This window comes from Diabrotica virgifera, chromosome 6, assembly GCF_917563875.1.
Source record: "Diabrotica virgifera virgifera chromosome 6, PGI_DIABVI_V3a".
NCBI lineage: Eukaryota > Metazoa > Arthropoda > Insecta > Coleoptera > Chrysomelidae > Diabrotica > Diabrotica virgifera.
Genome location: NC_065448.1, coordinates 208,986,233 through 209,007,936, shown reverse-complemented (window position 1 = coordinate 209,007,936; position 21,704 = coordinate 208,986,233). Strand labels below are relative to the sequence as shown.

Below are 21,704 nucleotides of genomic sequence, written 5' to 3'. Positions count from 1 at the left end.
ATATACTGTGTATAAGAAGAATATTTGGAATCCTCTGATTTAACATGGTAGCAGAGCGTGGTTGTAAAGTGATAAACCTAATTTTTGTCATTCAGTTCCTACAAGCACACAGATATTTTTTATTAACTTGTTTTTGTTAATCAATATGACAACTCCAAGTAATTCAAATAATTCCACAACAATGGTAACTTCAGTTTCTTCAAACGTACCAAACATTGATAAACTTGAAGGACAGGTAAACTATGGTAGCTGGAAATTTGCCATGAGAATGAGTTTAATCTTGGAAGATATTTATGGGTATGCTGATGGTTCATTACCAATTGTATCAGATATTGACAAAGCAAGAGATCAAAGAGCATTAGCAAAAATATGTCTTTGCATCCAACCAAGTTGTTATGTTCATGTTCACAATGCTAAATGTAGCAAAGAAGCATGGGATAATCTTAAAAAAGCCTTTGAAGGTAATAGTATGGCGACGAAATATGAACTCACACGAAAATTCTTCAATATGCGCCAAAATTCATGTTCCTCAATGGAAGAATATTTAAACAATATTTTAGTAACAGTACAAAAGTTAGCAGACATAGGTGAGGCCATAGAAGATAAATGGATATCTTTTGTTATGAGGAACGGAGTGTCTGAGGAGTTCGAAAGTTTTATTGCTGCACTAAATCAGCAATTAAGTGACAAATCAACATCTGAAGATGTGAAAAATGCTTTACTTGGTGAAAGTGAGAGACGAAGAGTTAAGGAAGAATTACCACAAACGACAGCTCTTCTATTGCAAAATAAAACTTTTAAGAAGAAATATAATAAGCATAAAGTAACCAAGAAATTTGCATGTTATGAGTGTGGTGACCCTAATCATAAAAAATCTGATTGCCCAAAATTGTGTCAAGGTTCTACTTCAAATTTTTACCAAAAGAAGAAGGAAGAAAATAAAGACAGTTCAAACAAAAGTGTAAAGAATACTACTCTTTTAACTAGAGCAATGATGACATCAGTTTCCCCTTCATCTTGGATAATTGACAGTGGTGCTACTTCCCATATGGCCTGTGATGAGACTGTTTTCCATAATTTGAATTCCAGTACAACTACTTCTATTTGTGTTGCTGATAATTCTGAAGTCAAGTCAAAAGGTATTGGTGAGGCTGTCATTCAGTTTGAACAAGGTAACAATTTAATTAAAACCGCTACTAATGTTTTATATGTACCTAACTTGTCAGCTAACTTGTTGTCTGTTGGAAGAATGACAGAAAAAGGTTATGCTGTTGTTTTTGATAAAGATGCATGCACAGTATATGCTAGTTCTGATTTTTCAGTTAGGGGTGAAGTAGAATTTTCATGTAATAAAAAAGACGGTTTGTATGGTATTCATAATTTGAAACAAGAATCAATGATGGTAGTAAAAGAGGGATTTTTATCAGACCAAGAATTATGGCATAAAAGACTTGGTCACTTGAATCGTAAAGGGTTAAGATTGCTAAAAAATACAGCAGGTGGGATTAATTTTGTTGACGAACCAAACCAGGTATGTGTTACTTGTCTTGAAGGCAAGCAAACTGTGAAACCTTTTCCGAAAAGGGGTAAACGGGCAAAGGATCTTTTAGGTATCGTTCACAGTGACCTGCAAGGACCTTTTGAAGTGTTATCATGGGGAGGTGCTGCATATTGTCTTATATTTGTTGATGATTATTCTAGGAAGGTTTTTGGGTACATGCTAAAATATAAGAGTGAAGTTTTTTCAACATTTCGCTTATTTAAAAGTATGGTGGAAAATCAAACCGGGAAAACTATAAAATGTCTTAGGACAGATGGTGGTGGTGAGTATACTTCTAGGGAAATGGAAAATTTTCTTAAGGAAAATGGCATTATTCACCAGTTAACAGTATCCTATACACCTCAACAAAATGGGGTGGCAGAAAGGACTAATAGAACTATAACTGAAAAGACACGTTGTCTATTATTTGATTCTAATTTAGATAAGCGCTTTTGGGCGGAAGCTATGAATACAGCGATTTATCTCAAAAATCATTCACCAACAGCAGCTTTGCAGGGAGGTATTCCTGAAGAAGTATGGCGGAAAGAAAAAATAGATCTGTCGCATTTACGTATTTTTGGTTGCAAAGCACAGATACATGTTCCTGATGTAAAAAGACATAAACTTGATAAAAAATCCTCTACAATGATTTTTGTAGGCTATAGTGAAGAAACAAAAGGGTATAGGTTTGTATCTGAAAGCAATCCAAAACATGTAACTATTGCACGCAATGTAGTATTTCTTGAAAATGAAATTAAAAGTAACTTTTCTCCAAAATTATTAAATATTGATAGTAAAAATATTAATATTCATGAAAGTTGTAAAGATAATCCACATCGATCTGAAACTTTGGACCATTCAGATGGCCAAGGTTGTATATTATCTGAAATAAGTGGTCAAAAAGAGGAAAACGAAATATTTCCTGATTATACGAATGGTGATGTTAGTGAGGGTGAAGATTTAATCTCAGTCCATGATGTCAGTGAGGGTGAAGATTCAGTCACAGTCCATGATGTCAGTGAGGGTGAACAGATAGCTCCCACATTTGGTGGTCGGTATCCTAATAGGATTAGAACAGCTAGAAGGGATGAAGATTTTGAGTATTCATTTCTTTCTGTTGGGCCTAATGACCCAAAGACCTATGCTGAAATCTGTGAAAGGTCAGATAAATCCTTATGGGAAAATGCTATGGCTGAGGAAATAGAATCTTTAAGTGAAAATAATACATGGGAACTTGTCGATAGACCAATAAATAGAAACGTTGTCAAGTGCAAGTGGGTATATAAATTGAAAAATGCAATAGATGGGTCTAAACGTTATAAGGCAAGGCTTGTAGCCAAAGGTTTTTCACAAATCCCTGGAAAAGACTATGATCAAACATTCGCACCAGTAGTGAGATTGTCCTCATTAAGAATGTTGTTTGCGTTGAGTGCGATAAATGATTACGAAATAGATCATGTAGATATAACTACTGCATTTTTGAATGGGGAATTAACAGAAACTATTTACATGGAGCAACCCGAAGGGTTCATAAAGGAAAATGAAAAAGTATGCAAATTGAAGAGGGCGTTGTATGGTCTTAAGCAATCTGCTAAGTCATGGAATGACAAAATTCATACATTTTTATTAGAAATAGGATTTGTAAGATCAAAAATGGATCCTTGTGTATATATAAAAGAGGATAATGGTATTTTCATAGTTATAGGTTTGCATGTTGATGATTTTTACATTTTTTCAAACTCTAAACATGAAATTAAAATTCTAAAAGGGAAATTATCAAGCTCTTTTAAAATTAAAGATTTAGGGGCAGTTAAGGAATGTCTTGGAATGAAAATTACTAGGGATAGAAAAAATAATTTTTTAAAAATGGATCAAGAGAACTATGCTTTAGACATAATAAAAAGATTTGGATTGGAGAATTGTAACTCAGTTTCAACTCCATTAGAATCAGGTATTAAACTTCAAAAACCTGAAAATAATGAAATGAACCCAGATTATCAAAAGCTCATAGGAGCATTAATGTATTTGGCAGTTGGGACTAGACCTGATATATGTTTCGCTGTTAGTTATCTCAGCCAATTTAACAATTCGAATAGCAAGGAGCATTTCAGTGCAGCTAAACGGGTTGTTAGGTACCTTAAAGGTACAGCCAGTTTAGGTATCACATATTCAAAGAAAGACAAAAATTTGGTTGGTTATGCCGATGCAGATTATGGTAGTTGTGTTGTAGATAGGCGATCATTTACTGGTTATGTTTTCATGCTAGGTGGAGGAGCCATTAGTTGGAAAGCTAGAAAGCAAACATCTGTAACAATAGCAGATAGTACTACGTTTGCAGAGTATGTGGCAATAAGCGAATGTGGAAAGGAATGCATGTTTCTTAAACAGCTGATGAAAGAACTGAAGTCACCTACAGGAACTGTCACTATTTATAATGACAATAGTAGTGCAAATCAACTTTGCAACAGTCATACGTCACATGCCAGGAGTAAACACATAGATGTTAAATATCACCAGATAAAGGAGTGGGTTAAAAGGGGTGAGATCGAAGTTAGTTACTTACCAGGTGAAGAAATGATAGCTGATTTCTTGACTAAAGTGCTGTCAAAGAAGAAACATTGGGCATGCGCAGTAGGATTGGGTTTAAAAAATTAATGAATTAAGTGAGGGTGTTAAAGTTGGTACATTTAAATACAAGCGGTACAATATTAGTAATTTATTAATTTTCTTCTGTCACCTTGGTAACACTGTTTTGACACATGATCCAATATGTCTGACTTGACTGATCTTTTTAATGTAATAATGGTTGTCATTTTGTTAAGCTTTGTTTAATTTAATGTATAATAAATATCTTTCATACTAATAAAGTTGTACGCTAAAATATACTGTGTATAAGAAGAATATTTGGAATCCTCTGATTTAACACTTTAAAACAATTTGTTTATTCATACATTTTTGCTAGTTGTGGAAGTTCTTTTAACGGAATGTGATATAACATACTTTAAATGATACTTAAAATCTTTTCAAATCAAACACCAATATCATGTATGTATTTATAAATTTATTAACAAACTGCAGTCCAAGAAAAAGAATATATTATCAACATTAACCATTTACAGTAAAACCTCCGTTAACCGAAATAATTAGGGGGTGGGGGTGGGTAGTCTGTTTTGGATAAAGAGTTTCAGTTAAAAATGACATTGTTTTTTGTACTATTAATTTATCAAATTACATAGTATTGGAGAGATAAAGCTACAAAACATTATCATTGTCAAAGAGAAACACAAAAGAATATATAGATTTCTTTAAAAAAAACACTCAACATGTTCATTTTCCTTAATTTTATTGCTTTTTGTTTAATATACTTTTTATTGACAAAATTATTGAAACTGTCAGCCATTTCGGTTTACCGATGTTTTGGTTAACGGAGGTTTTACTGTATTTGCCTTAAATGGCAACATTTTAAAACAAACAAACACACACTGCCCAAAAAGTTGCACTAGATTTTCTCCTGGTTAAAAATGTATAAAATGTAGGAACTGCCATAGCTTGTTGGATTAAATAACCGCAGGCTCAGTTGCCAGTATTTCAATGTTTTCTCTAAACAACTGCAATATTTGTAAAGCTGATACTATTTTAACAAAAGGTATCTTGCATTGCATCTCATTTCACATATTAATATGAAAAATCTCTTTAAAATACCAAACCTTCTTTCAATAACAATTGAAGCAATAATTTATGATTGATTAAACAGCACTTTAACTGCTGTCTGAAGATTCTGCAATGGTGTCGTTTCACTAGGTAGTTGAGAACTGGAACTGGATATTCCCTAACAATCCATTGTCCATAAATTCTTCATTTTTTATACCCATAATATGCAAAAGTATTTAACAACTAAAATAGAGTATTTCTGAATTAATTAAATTCAACGTTTTACTCTTTTCCATGAACTTATTTTACTTTTTATCTATATTACAGGTAACAAATAGAATTTTAGCACATTTTAGAAGTTATTTTGTACAAATTAACAAAAATAAAAATATGTAATGTCATTTGTCAAAATAAAAGATTCCTTTACTTTTACTCTTTTACTAAAAAGGGGTAGTTCCCTGGATTGGCTGTATACCTTATAGTTAAACAAACTGGAACATGAAGTAAAAACCACTTCTATGTAAAAGGTATATTTACTAAAAATTTTTAGAATCCCAATGGATTCAATAAAATGAGTTCATCAGAACGTTTTCAAACCTATCGGTCCATCATCAGTGATCTAAAATCAAATAAGTAATCCCACTATTAAAATTAAAAAGATGGTTGAAATTGTGAAAGTTAAAAAATGTGGTTATGATTACTTACTTGAATACTTGCAAAATAGCCCCAGAACCAAACAATGGTTGTGATTATAAATAAATCTACATTATGTTGAAATAAATTTAAAATGGCTAAACGCCGATGTTAAAGGATTAAACCTCTGGGAACATGGTGAAACTCTACCCGAGGACCCAATCAACCATCTTCGGTCAAGGATGACTACTAAGTGTCAAAGCTATGTAAGGAAATGCTTGATGTGACATTGACAGTAAAGGAAGAAGGTAGTCGAATTTTCTAGGAATTTTAAAAACAAAGTCATGATCCAGAAGAAGATATGTTAAAGCTTTTAATATCTGAAATTGTCTGTTAATTAAATCTATTGTTGTTTAAAATTAAAAGATAATGTGTTTTACAAAATAAAATTATTTTAACTGTAGGTAACTACAAATTGACTGTATCAAATAAAATTAACCTGATCAAAAAATTACAATATGATAAAGTGAGCTGATTAGTAGTAATAACAGAAATAAAATTAAATAAGTGGTGTTATAGAAGAAGTTTTAAATTTTGAAAAGGGATATTATTATATCAAGAAATTTATATGTCCACATCATGTGTATTGGTGGTTGTATAGGTAGTAGGGAAATTATTGTTTGGATGTAGGTGAAAATTAAAAAATTTTTATATAGATTGGAGTTAGGATAAAGTCAATCTGATAGTAGAAAATGTGATTCAGGAATGCAATTATTATGGAACAGTTTTAATGAAATTGAGAAAATTCTTGTGACAAACTGGTGAATATGTAAAATTGATAATAAATAATTGTAGGAAAACAGGTTGCCCAGTTGATACAAACTAAAATTTAATTAGTATAGAAAACAATAGGTGTAATGAATGAAATAGAATTAATAAAACAAAATTAAGAGAATGAATATTGTTATAATTTGATTAAAGAATGACTGAGTTTAACTGTGATAAATGAAATAAAGTGATGAAATGTTAGATGTGAAGATAAAAAATATATTTGGAAAAGGTCAAAGACAAAAAGCAAAGGAGTGTGAAGTAGGGTCAAAGCATAGGTGAAATGAGTGAAAGAGAAAGATTGGAGAGTTGGGTATGAGGGTTGAACTGAATGAAGAAAAGAAATGAAAGAAGTGTGAAAAGAGGGTATGGTAAATTAATTAGGTTTTGATTAAGAGGAGTTCATGTGGTTAGTAATGATTAGTATGTGTAAGGAGTTTGGAGCCAATAAGGGAACGAAGAAGATAGTTGACAGTGGGTAAATAGGATGAAGAAGATAGCAGATAGGATAGGAAAAGGGAAGGTATAACAAAGTAATAGGAATTATGAAAATAATTGACGGTGAATGGGGACAAAATTGCGGTTAAGGGATGTTTGTCGGTTAACACAATTGGGACTTTTCTTTAGGTCTTTGACAATTTCCAAATCCTCGTATAAGTCTAAACGGAGTGTATTTTTTTGTTGAATGTTGTGTATCAACTGGACCCCATCAGGAATCTTAAGTTCGTGTTTATTGACCTTTAAATGGTGTGAAAAAGCTGAAGTGGTATCTCTCTTACTGTGTTCTGCCGATCGGGTGGAAAGAGATCTATAAGTTCTACCAATGTAGGTAGCATCGCAGTCTGAACAAGAGAGTCTGTATACCCCACTACGGCTCATGTAATGGATAGGGTCTTTGGTGTTAGTTAAGCTTTTATTGAGGGTGTTATTGACTTTAAATGAGATTTTGATGTTATCACAAGAATTAGAAATGATTTGTTTGACTCTTTCAGATAATTTGGAGTTATTAAACGGTAAGGAGGCATAAATTGGAGTAGTTGTGGAAGATGATGAGAAAGCGGATTGTTGAAGTAACTTAAGTTCTCTTTTCTGTTGAAGTTTATGGATGATGTCTGGGTCATAACCATTGTTAACTGCAATTTGTTTGATGATGTTCAGTTCTTTGTTAAATTCAGGTGTAGATAGAGGAATAGAGTTTAATCTATGTATAAAGCTACGAAATGCAGAAAGTTTATGTGAAAGAGGATGGTTAGAAGTGGAATGGATAACGTGATCAGTCTGTGTAGGTTTACGGTAGATACCAAAGTTGAAGTGGTCATCTAGTCTGGTAATAGATATGTCCAAGAAGTTAATGGAGTTAGAAGATTCTAGTTCCATGGTAAATGTGATTTTAGGATGGATTAGATTGATTTTATGAAGTAAGTTGTGAGCTGAGTCGGAGTTACCAGATATGAGGACTAAAATGTCATCTACATAACGAAACCAATGTAATATCTCTGGATTTTTTGTGATATGATTGGATTCTAAATGATCCATAAAGACATCAGCTAAGAAAGGGGATAAGCAACTTCCCATTGCTAAACCATCTGGTTGTTGATAAAAGTTGTTGTTGAAGACAAAGTAATCTTGAGATAGGCAGATTTTGAGAATGTTTATAATAGATGAAGTGGTATTGGAGGTCACCGAATTATTTAAAAGAAGCGAGTTGACCAGACTAATCGATTCATTTTTTGGGACTGAAGTGAATAAATTGCTAACATCAAAAGACAACATGACGATATTCGGATTAAGATTGACAAGTTGAAGTTTTTCAACTAATTGGCGAGAATTCAAAACAGTAAACTGTGGGGTGAAGTTAATAAAATTTTTAATAATGTTAAGAATGAATTTGGATAAAATAGAGACTGGAGTATTGATGAAACTGACAACGGGACGAATGGGAATGTCAACCTTGTGTATCTTTGGTAAACCGTATAACCTGGGAGTGAGTGGATTAGACGGAATTTTGGTGTAAGGTGCTTCATATTCAGAGAAGAAATCAGTAAACTGTTTAAGATTGTTTTTCATTTTTGAAACAAAAGATTTTGAAGGATCAACAGGGAGAAGATTAAAATTATTGTTATTTAGGAATGATGTGACTTTGTCGATGTATAGTTGTTGGTCTAAAATAACAAGGCAGTTACCCTTATCTGCTTTACTAAAAATGAGGTGTTGGTTTTTGATTTTATTTTTAATAGATTTGAGTGTGGATAGAAGGGATTTAGACTTGTTAAATGAAAAATTGGGAAAAGATGAAGATGACGTGGAAGTAGAAGAGGAATTGATGTTGGAAATAGAAGGATTGTTATTAGAGAGAAGTTTAGTTTTGAATTTGTTGATAGTTTGGATGCAAGAGTTTCTGATTGATGTTTTTTGTGTAAGTGAAATGGAAAGATTTTGAATAACAGTGTCGGTCTCTATGGAAAGACTCTCAAGATCTCTAATAGATAGATTGGTGGGAATGGAGTGTTTAAGACCGAGGTTTAAGAGTTTTAATTCGTCATCTGAAAATTGGACATTTGAGAGATTTTTGATTCTTGGATGGAATCGAAAATTGGAAAAACTTTTGTTATGGGAAGCTTTTTGTTGATCAAGTCTAATCTTATTGTTAACTAAATGTTGTAATTTATTATTGACTCGGTTGAATTTAACTGAATGTGAACGATCTACCTTATCCTGAACGTCAGACAAGAAAGTATTAAGATTAATATAATGTAAAGTTTCGAGTAGAGAATCATATGTTACCTTTAGCTTACAGTCAATGTAGTTCAGTTTGCTATAATGTTTACAAATCTCTTTCTTCATGAGTTTAGTCTGCATAGCGTTCCTGATGTTGGGATGTACATTATTGGAAGTTCTAACTCTACAGAATGTTGGGAAGACTTTATTATGTAAACATCTGGATATGAACCATATGTCCAGCTTTATGTTGCTCCGTTGTGTGGCTAATCGCAAGTATTGTAGAGCCAAGTTGACCATACTGTCATATATAAACTAAAAAGGGGTAGTTCCCTGGATTGGCTGTATACCTTATAGTTAAACAAACTGGAACATGAAGTAAAAACCACTTCTATGTAAAAGGTATATTTACTAAAAATTTTTAGAATCCCAATGGATTCAATAAAATGAGTTCATCAGAACGTTTTCAAACCTATCGGTCCATCATCAGTGATCTAAAATCAAATAAGTAATCCCACTATTAAAATTAAAAAGATGGTTGAAATTGTGAAAGTTAAAAAATGTGGTTATGATTACTTACTTGAATACTTGCAAAATAGCCCCAGAACCAAACAATGGTTGTGATTATAAATAAATCTACATTATGTTGAAATAAATTTAAAATGGCTAAACGCCGATGTTAAAGGATTAAACCTCTGGGAACATGGTGAAACTCTACCCGAGGACCCAATCAACCATCTTCGGTCAAGGATGACTACTAAGTGTCAAAGCTATGTAAGGAAATGCTTGATGTGACATTGACATGTTGTCTTTTGATGTTAGCAATTTATTCACTTCAGTCCCAAAAAATGAATCGATTAGTCTGGTCAACTCGCTTCTTTTAAATAATTCGGTGACCTCCAATACCACTTCATCTATTATAAACATTCTCAAAATCTGCCTATCTCAAGATTACTTTGTCTTCAACAACAACTTTTATCAACAACCAGATGGTTTAGCAATGGGAAGTTGCTTATCCCCTTTCTTAGCTGATGTCTTTATGGATCATTTAGAATCCAATCATATCACAAAAAATCCAGAGATATTACATTGGTTTCGTTATGTAGATGACATTTTAGTCCTCATATCTGGTAACTCCGACTCAGCTCACAACTTACTTCATAAAATCAATCTAATCCATCCTAAAATCACATTTACCATGGAACTAGAATCTTCTAACTCCATTAACTTCTTGGACATATCTATTACCAGACTAGATGACCACTTCAACTTTGGTATCTACCGTAAACCTACACAGACTGATCACGTTATCCATTCCACTTCTAACCATCCTCTTTCACATAAACTTTCTGCATTTCGTAGCTTTATACATAGATTAAACTCTATTCCTCTATCTACACCTGAATTTAACAAAGAACTGAACATCATCAAACAAATTGCAGTTAACAATGGTTATGACCCAGACATCATCCATAAACTTCAACAGAAAAGAGAACTTAAGTTACTTCAACAATCCGCTTTCTCATCATCTTCCACAACTACTCCAATTTATGCCTCCTTACCGTTTAATAACTCCAAATTATCTGAAAGAGTCAAACAAATCATTTCTAATTCTTGTGATAACATCAAAATCTCATTTAAAGTCAATAACACCCTCAATAAAAGCTTAACTAACACCAAAGACCCTATCCATTACATGAGCCGTAGTGGGGTATACAGACTCTCTTGTTCAGACTGCGATGCTACCTACATTGGTAGAACTTATAGATCTCTTTCCACCCGATCGGCAGAACACAGTAAGAGAGATACCACTTCAGCTTTTTCACACCATTTAAAGGTCAATAAACACGAACTTAAGATTCCTGATGGGGTCCAGTTGATACACAACATTCAACAAAAAAATACACTCCGTTTAGACTTATACGAGGATTTGGAAATTGTCAAAGACCTAAAGAAAAGTCCCAATTGTGTTAACCGACAAACATCCCTTAACCGCAATTTTGTCCCCATTCACCGTCAATTATTTTCATAATTCCTATTACTTTGTTATACCTTCCCTTTTCCTATCCTATCTGCTATCTTCTTCATCCTATTTACCCACTGTCAACTATCTTCTTCGTTCCCTTATTGGCTCCAAACTCCTTACACATACTAATCATTACTAACCACATGAACTCCTCTTAATCAAAACCTAATTAATTTACCATACCCTCTTTTCACACTTCTTTCATTTCTTTTCTTCATTCAGTTCAACCCTCATACCCAACTCTCCAATCTTTCTCTTTCACTCATTTCACCTATGCTTTGACCCTACTTCACACTCCTTTGCTTTTTGTCTTTGACCTTTTCCAAATATATTTTTTATCTTCACATCTAACATTTCATCACTTTATTTCATTTATCACAGTTAAACTCAGTCATTCTTTAATCAAATTATAACAATATTCATTCTCTTAATTTTGTTTTATTAATTCTATTTCATTCATTACACCTATTGTTTTCTATACTAATTAAATTTTAGTTTGTATCAACTGGGCAACCTGTTTTCCTACAATTATTTATTATCAATTTTACATATTCACCAGTTTGTCACAAGAATTTTCTCAATTTCATTAAAACTGTTCCATAATAATTGCATTCCTGAATCACATTTTCTACTATCAGATTGACTTTATCCTAACTCCAATCTATATAAAAATTTTTTAATTTTCACCTACATCCAAACAATAATTTCCCTACTACCTATACAACCACCAATACACATGATGTGGACATATAAATTTCTTGATATAATAATATCCCTTTTCAAAATTTAAAACTTCTTCTATAACACCACTTATTTAATTTTATTTCTGTTATTACTACTAATCAGCTCACTTTATCATATTGTAATTTTTTGATCAGGTTAATTTTATTTGATACAGTCAATTTGTAGTTACCTACAGTTAAAATAATTTTATTTTGTAAAACACATTATCTTTTAATTTTAAACAACAATAGATTTAATTAACAGACAATTTCAGATATTAAAAGCTTTAACATATCTTCTTCTGGATCATGACTTTGTTTTTAAAATTCCTAGAAAATTCGACTACCTTCTTCCTTTACTGTCAATGTCACATCAAGCATTTCCTTACATAGCTTTGACACTTAGTAGTCATCCTTGACCGAAGATGGTTGATTGGGTCCTCGGGTAGAGTTTCACCATGTTCCCAGAGGTTTAATCCTTTAACATCGGCGTTTAGCCATTTTAAATTTATTTCAACATAATGTAGATTTATTTATAATCACAACCATTGTTTGGTTCTGGGGCTATTTTGCAAGTATTCAAGTAAGTAATCATAACCACATTTTTTAACTTTCACAATTTCAACCATCTTTTTAATTTTAATAGTGGGATTACTTATTTGATTTTAGATCACTGATGATGGACCGATAGGTTTGAAAACGTTCTGATGAACTCATTTTATTGAATCCATTGGGATTCTAAAAATTTTTAGTAAATATACCTTTTACATAGAAGTGGTTTTTACTTCATGTTCCAGTTTGTTTACTCTTTTACTTTACAACCAAATCCTACTAAAATCTACTAAATTTTCTACCAGATTCTAAAATCTACTAGATTTAAAATTTTCCCACTAAATCACAAGAAATTCTACTAGATCTAGTAGAAAATCTACTAAATTGGCAACCCTGAACATGTGTTTTAAATGAGTGTTACCCGTCCTCTCTTTTTTCCTTGTCTAAGGTTTCTTCCGTCTCCGTTGCGTCTACGTCTACACTACGTCAAACTATAAATCCAACTTAAAGTGTAAAAACAAAATAAACGGTTTCGTTTTGATTCAAATCGAGTCTCTTCAATGCTTTTACCTTTATTTTTACATCAATGCTTTTTTCAGTTCTTGCCGAGTCCACCGTACACCGGTGTTCGGTGCTGAGTCCAGTGAAATGTTAACAATATAGACCAGGCTAGTTATATGCCACTTACTGCATCGGGGTGTAACGCCATCAAGTACGGTGGTCTAGCTATCTTTGTCTGTCGTGCGAGTACCGAGAGGTGGGAGTAATGGAACGACACAAACACAGAGGCGGCGGCCATCATATGTTAGAGAGAGAAAGTTAAGCGCCTGTAGAGAAAAATAGATAGACCACAGCCGTACTTCTCCGCGTTACGCTATTTTTCGGAACTTGCCTAATCTACTTGTTACTATGGCTGAGGTTTACGTCATTGTGACAAGTGACAATGACGTCGTCAAACTGGTCAAACTCAACAAAACAAGAGGCAAGAGGGTAGGAAAAAAAGAAAAGCGGTGAAGAATAAATATGGGTTTGTTTTTTTTGTTTCGTTTTCATATAACTATCGTTTGTTGAAATAACTAAACATTTATTACGTAATTTTTGTTTGCTAAACAAAGACAGAATAAGTATATAACATTTTGAATTAAAGAAGTGGTCTTTTAAACACAGTTCCACAGAGAGAATACCCCAACCAAGGGGTATTCGTTGCTTCTACATCTTAACTGAAAGCAGGCAGATGGCCCACTAGATTATAATATAGTTGCAAAGTTATTTTCCAACTTCATACAAACTGTGCCTGTGTTGTATTTATGTCCCCTATTATTATTTTTTTGTCAAATTTCAATATTTTTATTCAGTTGATTTGTATAATATGGAGTTTAACATCGAAATTGAAGAAAAATTTATTAAACATGACCAAAGGTATATACATCCTCAGCTATCCACATCAACCGATTTTGTAGACTTGAAGAATGAACCAGAAGAAGACAAGTCAGGTAATAACAATAACAATAATTAATGTTAAAAGTATAATTTACCTAATTTTTATCTTTTTACTAAATAAAAGACAGATATCGCACTTCGAGCATCATCAGGGGCACTTCGTCAGAAAATGAAGATATCCCAGAATAGCATAAACGTTTAATTAACAGTTTGACAGATAGTGCGTCAATTGTATAAGCAAGTGTTGTGACCAGAGACATGTAAAGAGGATAGACATGGCTGGGGATACCCACTCAATGCATCGGGGTGTAACGCCGACATACGATTAAGTGGTCTAGCCATCTTTGTCAGTCACATGTGGGGGGTCGCTTGGTTAAAAGAGATAGATAGACCACCGATCGACTGTTCCCATGCTGTTTCCGCGTTACGCTTTTTTGGTGAGTATGCCGAGTCTAGGCTTAATATGTCAATGGTTGTGACTGTATTTTGCAATGTAGAATAAAGAAATTAGTGAATTTCTTTTAGCGATTGTAGTTTATGGAAACAGTGAGTTTTTTAACATTTTTTATAAACATGTGCATGACAACCATGGACGTGGTTTCATATTTCATTTGCATCTGTAGATCTATCGATTTTTTCGTCGTCTATAGACGTTGTGTCACATTACATCAATGGAAATTAGATCTTTATAGACGTTCTGTCCATTAACGTATTAAAATTAATGATACAAATAACGCACATTAGCCAAAGAATATAGATTAAAATATTTGAACCAGGCTACATTATTCCGAATTTGGCGCTACAATAATAGATGTGATCTCCAAACACCTCACAATGTAGCCTTGTTCAACTATTTTAATCGGTTTGTTATTTGTCCAATGTGGCTATGTCTATTAATGACTACATTCTGGGATATCTTCCTTTTCTGACCAAATGCTCAATATCTGCCTTTTATTTGTAAAATTCATATATTCGAGCATTCAACCAAATCTTATTTTAATTGGTATTTGTTAGCAATGGAACTACAACTCAAAATTAAGGAAGAATTTGTTGAAGGTAGCCACAGTTATATAGAGGATCAGCTATTTACATCTCTAGATCATAAAGAGTTTAAGAATGAACCAGAAGCAGATAGCTCAGGTAAGACAAATAAAAAAGTATACTACAGTGCCAGTAAAAAAATCTTTATAAAGTGAATAAAACACATTAATAGTTCTTGTTGAAACGTTCTGAAGATCAGAATGGATTTATTATTGAATTATGTGAAGGAAGGGTTTAATAAAAGACTTAGACTCTTAATAAAGACTTAGGAGTCACATTTGATGAACAGTTGCGTTTTGTGCAACACATAAATAATGTAACAGCAAATGCATTAAAATCTTTGGGCTTTATTATTCGCAACTGTCTGAGACTATCTGTGTGGGTTTAAGAACAGTATTATGCTTTGGTTTTATCTAAAGTGGAATATGCATCTATTGTATGGTCTCCACAATACCAAGCTTATTCTACTACGTTGGGGAGATTGCAGAATAATTTTTTGAGATATTGTGCATAAAAATTAAACATACGCATTACTAATCATGATTATACCTATATTCTAAAAACACTAGCCTTACTAATCATGATTATACCTATATTCTAAAAATACTCGTGATTTGGTATTTGTGCTTAAATTAATAAATGGTTTAATTTGTTTTCCTGAACTTCTCCAATCTATTAATTTGTATGTTCTCTCTCCCTCCAGAAGTCCCAGATATGTTGATTTGTTTTATATACCTTTTCATCGAACAAACTATGGTATGCATTCGCCCGTTGAGCGAACACTAAAAATTATAATCGAGAATAACTTGGAAATATTTGGTGTCTCCTTGGCTGCTTTCAAGAATTGGATTAAAAGAGCTTGACAAGTACTTTTTTGTTTATTTTTAATTGATTTGTGTAATAGATGTAATATGTGTAATGTAATTTGTTTATTGTGTAATTAAGACTTTAATTTTACTCTAGTTTATAAGAAATTACAGAGATTGATTTTATACTGTGTGTTTTGTAATGGGGATAATCCCGTATATAAATAAATATTACTGGACACCTAGGTGTCCACAAAAAAAAGGGCGATAGAACGAGGACAAAGTTATCTAGACTGCAACAATGAACTTCATCTAGACTGCAAACTGCAACCAACCAACACCTGAAGGCCTGGTGGCCCTGAACAACTACAACCCCAGAGCCCGTTGCAGAACCAACAGCAGTACCATTCGACATCAAGAAGTTACCATCGAACCAGTGCCACAAGCCATATGTAAGTATAATCCAGAATTGTTAGTTTTTGGCAAGAATTTGTATTTGTTAATGCATTTAATCGGTCATATTTTTATTATATCTTTATTGAACAATACACATAATTAGTTAAAAATACTGTTTTGATTGCTTCCATTCTAAATTTTCAGAGCTCATGTCTAAGATTAGGACAAGTCGAACACACACCCTGAGAGACTGAGCTAAGCTGGTGTGAACGATAGCTATCTTGGATGATTGCGAGTAATATTTTTGATATTATTTCAATTAGCTGGGGTACTCTATTGTAGTTTTCATTTCACTGGCCAATTATGAAGCGGCTAGCTCACCTTTCTTCAAGTTGAACCAGTGGCGGCCCGTGAGGTAGTGCCATAGAGCCATGGCACTACCTTGCTAACTATCCATAAACATATTTTTTATCTTCAAAACTTTTTAATTCCTGTTAATTTTTTTGTGTGTATTTCTTTTGATCTTCATAAATTATATAAAATATGGCAACTATGGGCGCAATACAATCCCTGCCAACAGCAGAGTATTCGACAGGAGAATCTCCTTCGCGCCGAAGTCAGTACTGGCACGACTAAAGAGAGAAAGATTTTACGAGCATTCTATGTAAGTGACAGAGAAAGAGCTATATTGGACTATTAGTATACCTTAACATTAGAATCTCTGTGCCAGGCACGAGGGTATGAAGCCAGGTCTATTTATTTTGAGTTTCTTTACGTGCTGGTTTGTCGCTTTTATTATGTATATTTTCTGTTAAAAAGTTTTTGTATTTATAATTAAACTTTTAGTGCATCATGGGCCCTGATTCTAATTCATTTCGACAGTCGCAATTTCATTTCGACACCGCCATGACAGCCGCAGAAAATAGCGATTCTTATTCATTTCGATATTAGTTACAACTGGGGATATTAATCTTATCATGTTGAGACTGCTCAGAATTTGGGTTGGCGCTCCCGTTTATTGGAACTTGTTGATAGTCTGGGAAAATTATCGAAAAAATGCCATTTTTGGGAAAAATTATTTACCAGCTATTTTATTGCTAAAATCGAATCTTAAGATTGCATATACAGTGCGTCCATAAAGTAACGCATAAATTCATTATTTCGTAAACCAGCGACATTAATGAAAAATCCTGAAACGGGTCGATTTTTATTTTTAGATTCAGATTTTTTGGCATATATATCATACTAGTGACGTCATCCATCTGGGCGCGATGACGTAATCGATGATTTTTTTAAATGAGAATGGTCATGTGATAGCTCATTTGAAAGGGTATTCAATTCTCTATTCACTAATATAAACATTTACCTAATTATTTATACAAGGTGTTCAAAAAACATTTTTTTAATTAAAATAATTGAAACAAAAAGAAGAATGTACGTAATTTATTTAATTCAAAATACGTTTTACTGTTGTCCGAAAACAGGAAAAAAATGTTTATTTGAGAAATAAATATTGTTTTTTGCTTAAATTCAATGTTAAAGCTGCCACCCACCTGTCGCTTGGCAGTTTGAACATTTCGTTTAAGCGAAAATCAATGTTTATTTGTCAAATAAAATTTTTTTCTGTTTACTGACAGTAGTAAAATGTATTTTGAATTAAATAATTACATTATATTCTTCTTTTTGTCTCACTTATTTTAATTAAAAAATGTTTTTTGAACACACTGTATAAATAATTATGTTAATGTTTATATTCTTGGATAGAGAATTGAATACCCTTTTAAATGAGCTATCATATTACCCCTATTCTCATTTAAAAAAATCATCGATTACGTCATCACGCCCAGATGGATGACTTCACTAGTATGATATATATGCCAAAAAACCGTAATTTAAAAATAAAAATCGACGTGTTTCGGGAATTTTCCTTAAAGTAACCAGTTTACGAAATAACGAATTTATGCGTTACTTTATTAGTAATATGGGGTATGACAAGTCCGCAGAAAGTGTGTTATTTTATTTATAAACAAATTAGCACTTCTAAATCTTCTTTATTTTTCAATTAGTGGTCTGTAACTCCTAAAATTTTTCCTTTGAGCCAAAAACACTCAAATAAAAATTCACCGTAATTTAGTTCTGCACAAAGTTATTTTTTTTTCCGATTTCCTTCAACAAAAATTTTACTCAGAAAATCCGAGTTTTCCCAAAAAATCTGCAATTTTCAATTAAAATTTTAGGGAAGTACCTAATTATTTATCAATAATTAAATAATTAATGACATGAAAGATTTATTATAGTAGATTATACAGAGGGGCTAAATTAACAAGAATCTACAGGTCGAGCAAGTCTCGTAAATTTCACGATTGCGAGCCACGCTTCACGCAACCGTGTTTGCGTACTTGTGTTTCGAGTTGCGTGGTCGTGCGGAGTTATATTTATCAATTCGCGCAATCGTACTTGAGACGCTGTGTCAGGTGAGGTGTTTGAAAATTTGTGCATAGAAGAGTTTGTGTAACTTGATTGCTTGATTCTGTGGTGTGAAGGTGGTTAAACTTTTGTTTTATTTTTTTTTGTTTTGTGTTTTTTGAAGATAACACAGAAAATACAAGAGGGCAGCATACTTTGCAAAACAACTGTTACAATTTGAAATCAACAATTTGTTAAGTTGTTGTCTTGCAGGTAAAAAAAGTGACTTTTTAAAAAAATTATATCTTGGAAACTAAAAATTATTTTTATTTATAATTGAAACATGTAAAAGTATAGTACTCTCAAAAAAATTTTAGCCAAAAATATTCATTTTTGTAGAGTTGACTGCAATTTTTCGACAACAGCCCTTTTTTGTGGTGAGCAGCATAATAAGTCCAGTCTCATCTGAAATCAAAGTTTCTTGTAGTTTATACCTCTGGCTAGTGAATGAACAAAGGATTTTTTATTAGATGAGGTCATTTTTGTTTTATAAAAAAACTACTTTAAAAATGAGAAAAATTGGGGTCAAAAATGTGTTTTAACTTATGTAAAATCTTCAAATTTCATTTTTTTAAATTCCTTCGTTCATATTCTAGCCAGAGGTATAAACTACAAGAAACTTTTTGATTTCAGATGAGACTGGACTTAGTTATGCTGCCAACGCAAAAAAACTTAAACTCTACAAAAATGAATATTTTTGGCTGAAACTTTTTTTGAGACTACCTTAAGTACTATACTTTTACATGTTCCAATTATAAATAAAAATAAATTTTAGTTTTCGAGATATAATTTTTTTAAAAAGTCACTTTTTTACCCACAAGACCTATGTAACCCCTTAAAAAAATGTTTGGAAGAATATGTTTGATGGCCAAGATGCATACATATATTTAGAAGGAAAGTTCCTGATTTCTGTAGTATAATACATAATACCGAAGAGGAAGTAGCCCTAAGCGCCGGACTCCACTTGCGATTTGTAGTTGTGAAGATTGAACACATTCTTTCAAATAGAAGTCAATCCATGATTATTTAGTCACAAATGGATTGACTTGTATTTGAAACAATGTGTTCAATCTTCCTGATTACAAATCGCAAGTGGAGTGCGGCGGTAATAACACCAAAATATTCCATAGAAGGTACACAGACATTGAAAAATTCCTGGAATATCCCCGAAAACATGTTCCCTGAACATCCCAGGAAAATCCTGTGTCAGCATTTTAAACATTACCTGAATGTCTTATTGGAACATTCCATGAATGTCCACGAATGTTCTCTGGACATTCAAAATATATTTTGTAGACATTCCCTGGATATACCAGAAATACAGTGATGAGCGCTCTAATAACCGGCAAAATAGCACAAAAGATGTATTAAGTACCGAGATAAAAAGACATGAAACTAGTCGAGCTGGGAAATTTAGCGATATTAACTTATACATTTAGATTGTATTGATTGTGTACCACCTTCAGACATATCAGACGAGTTTGGAAACTACCACTGTCACAGTGACAGTTTTAGTTGACATACTCCTCCGATATGTGTAAAGGTGGGATCAATATAACGTAAATTTAAAGGTTAATTTCGCTAAATTTCCCAGCTCGACTAGTTTCATTTCTTTTTATCTCACAACTAAATATGTTGCCCATATTTTGCCGGTTATTAGGGCACTCATCACTGTACATCCTTGCTGATGTGACAATACCTCCTATCTGTTTTTTCATGAGTTTTGTATGAGAGATGGAAAAACATGTTTTAAGGTCACCTCCTGTGTTCATATGTAAGTTCTGACTTGTTTTGTAGTTCATAGATAGTTTAATTTACTACAAAACAAGTAAAAAAATATCATATGAAAACAGGAGGTGACCCTAAGATAAGTTTTTAGTCTCTCTTACAAAACTCATGAAAAAACAGATAGGATGTATTATTACATCACTGACGATATGTGGCCATACCAAATAATACATCCTTGATAAATATAAACATTTTTATTGAACAAAATCTTTTCATACATTTTTTTAATGCAATTTACTCATATTCCTAAATATTTCAAAAAAATGTGTCACATTTGCTTTGTAAACCTTTCTTTTGCCTTTCGTAGCCACATATTCCGTTTCCTTCCTGGTTTTTTGTAGACCACTTCTCTCAGCTGATTCTAAAAAAAATAAAATAAATGGTAATTTTTCTATCCTTTACAATTAACAATCAGAAGAAATATTATTTACAGATAATGATATGCATAATAATAATAGGTTTGTTCTAGCATCAGTTTGAAACCATCAGCGAATAGTGGACCAGCGCGAGTAGAGGGGATCGCACTGGTGACTGTATTATGTTCTTTTACTGACCAACTGTTTGCTGATGGTTTTTGACTAGTTTGACTGTTTGCTAGAACAAACCTAATAATAATGAATATTTTGTATTTTGACAATGACATCTGATGTGGAAGTCAAAACATTAATAAAATTATTTTTTCAAGTTAACTTTCACATGCGCGTCTTAAAATTGTACTTTTAATACTTATATCATAAATAACTATTAAACCTATCTTAAGAGGAAACAGTATCGATCAACAGGTAGCGAAAATGTGTTTCAAGATTGCGGCTGTAATTTTGAATATTTTTTCGAGATATTTGGCACACATATTCGTAATATAATAAAGAATGGCGGTACAGAGCCCAATTTGAAAAATATATTAATATGTGGAAATTACTCTGTAATTAAATACAATATAAAAAAAACGAGCTTGTACCGCCATTAAGAAGAACAAAAAAATACACTTTCTTCAAATACAACTTTTTTATCCGATTTTGTGTTATTTTGGAACTACTAAAATTTTTTATTTCATTAGTAGTTCCAAAATTACACAAAATCTAGGCATCGGATAAAAA

The 21,704-nt window shown here is 32.5% G+C and overlaps 2 protein-coding genes across 6 annotated transcripts in view; one reads left to right on the top strand and one right to left on the bottom strand.

Annotated features, from left to right (window-relative positions):
• Positions 1–4,581: 4,581 nt before the first annotated feature.
• Positions 4,582–10,185, bottom strand: LOC126887180 (uncharacterized). The gene is made up of 2 exons (XM_050654566.1): positions 9,951–10,185; positions 4,582–9,864 (listed from the first exon to the last, which is right to left on the bottom strand). The coding sequence occupies exon 2, from the start codon at positions 9,668–9,670 to the stop codon at positions 7,196–7,198; it is 2,475 nt and encodes an 824-aa protein (XP_050510523.1). The 5' UTR covers positions 9,671–9,864; positions 9,951–10,185; the 3' UTR covers positions 4,582–7,195.
• A 2,398-nt stretch (positions 10,186–12,583) lies between these two features.
• Positions 12,584–21,704, top strand: part of LOC126887182 (zinc finger protein 664-like) — a 41,198-nt gene continuing 32,077 nt past the window's right edge. For 3 of the 5 annotated variants that reach the window (XM_050654572.1, XM_050654568.1, XM_050654571.1), the window contains exons 1-3: positions 13,040–13,697; positions 14,026–14,163; positions 15,125–15,250. In XM_050654572.1, the coding sequence (XP_050510529.1) occupies positions 13,694–13,697; positions 14,026–14,163; positions 15,125–15,250 (268 nt within the window). In that variant the 5' untranslated portion in view covers positions 13,040–13,693. The other 2 variants (XM_050654569.1, XM_050654570.1) reach the window with 2 other exon arrangements.

Bases quoted from the DNA above. Each gene is read 5' to 3' on its own strand.
- LOC126887180 (XM_050654566.1), bottom strand. From the start codon at position 9,670: ATGGTCAACTTGGCTCTACAATACTTGCGATTAGCCACACAACGGAGC.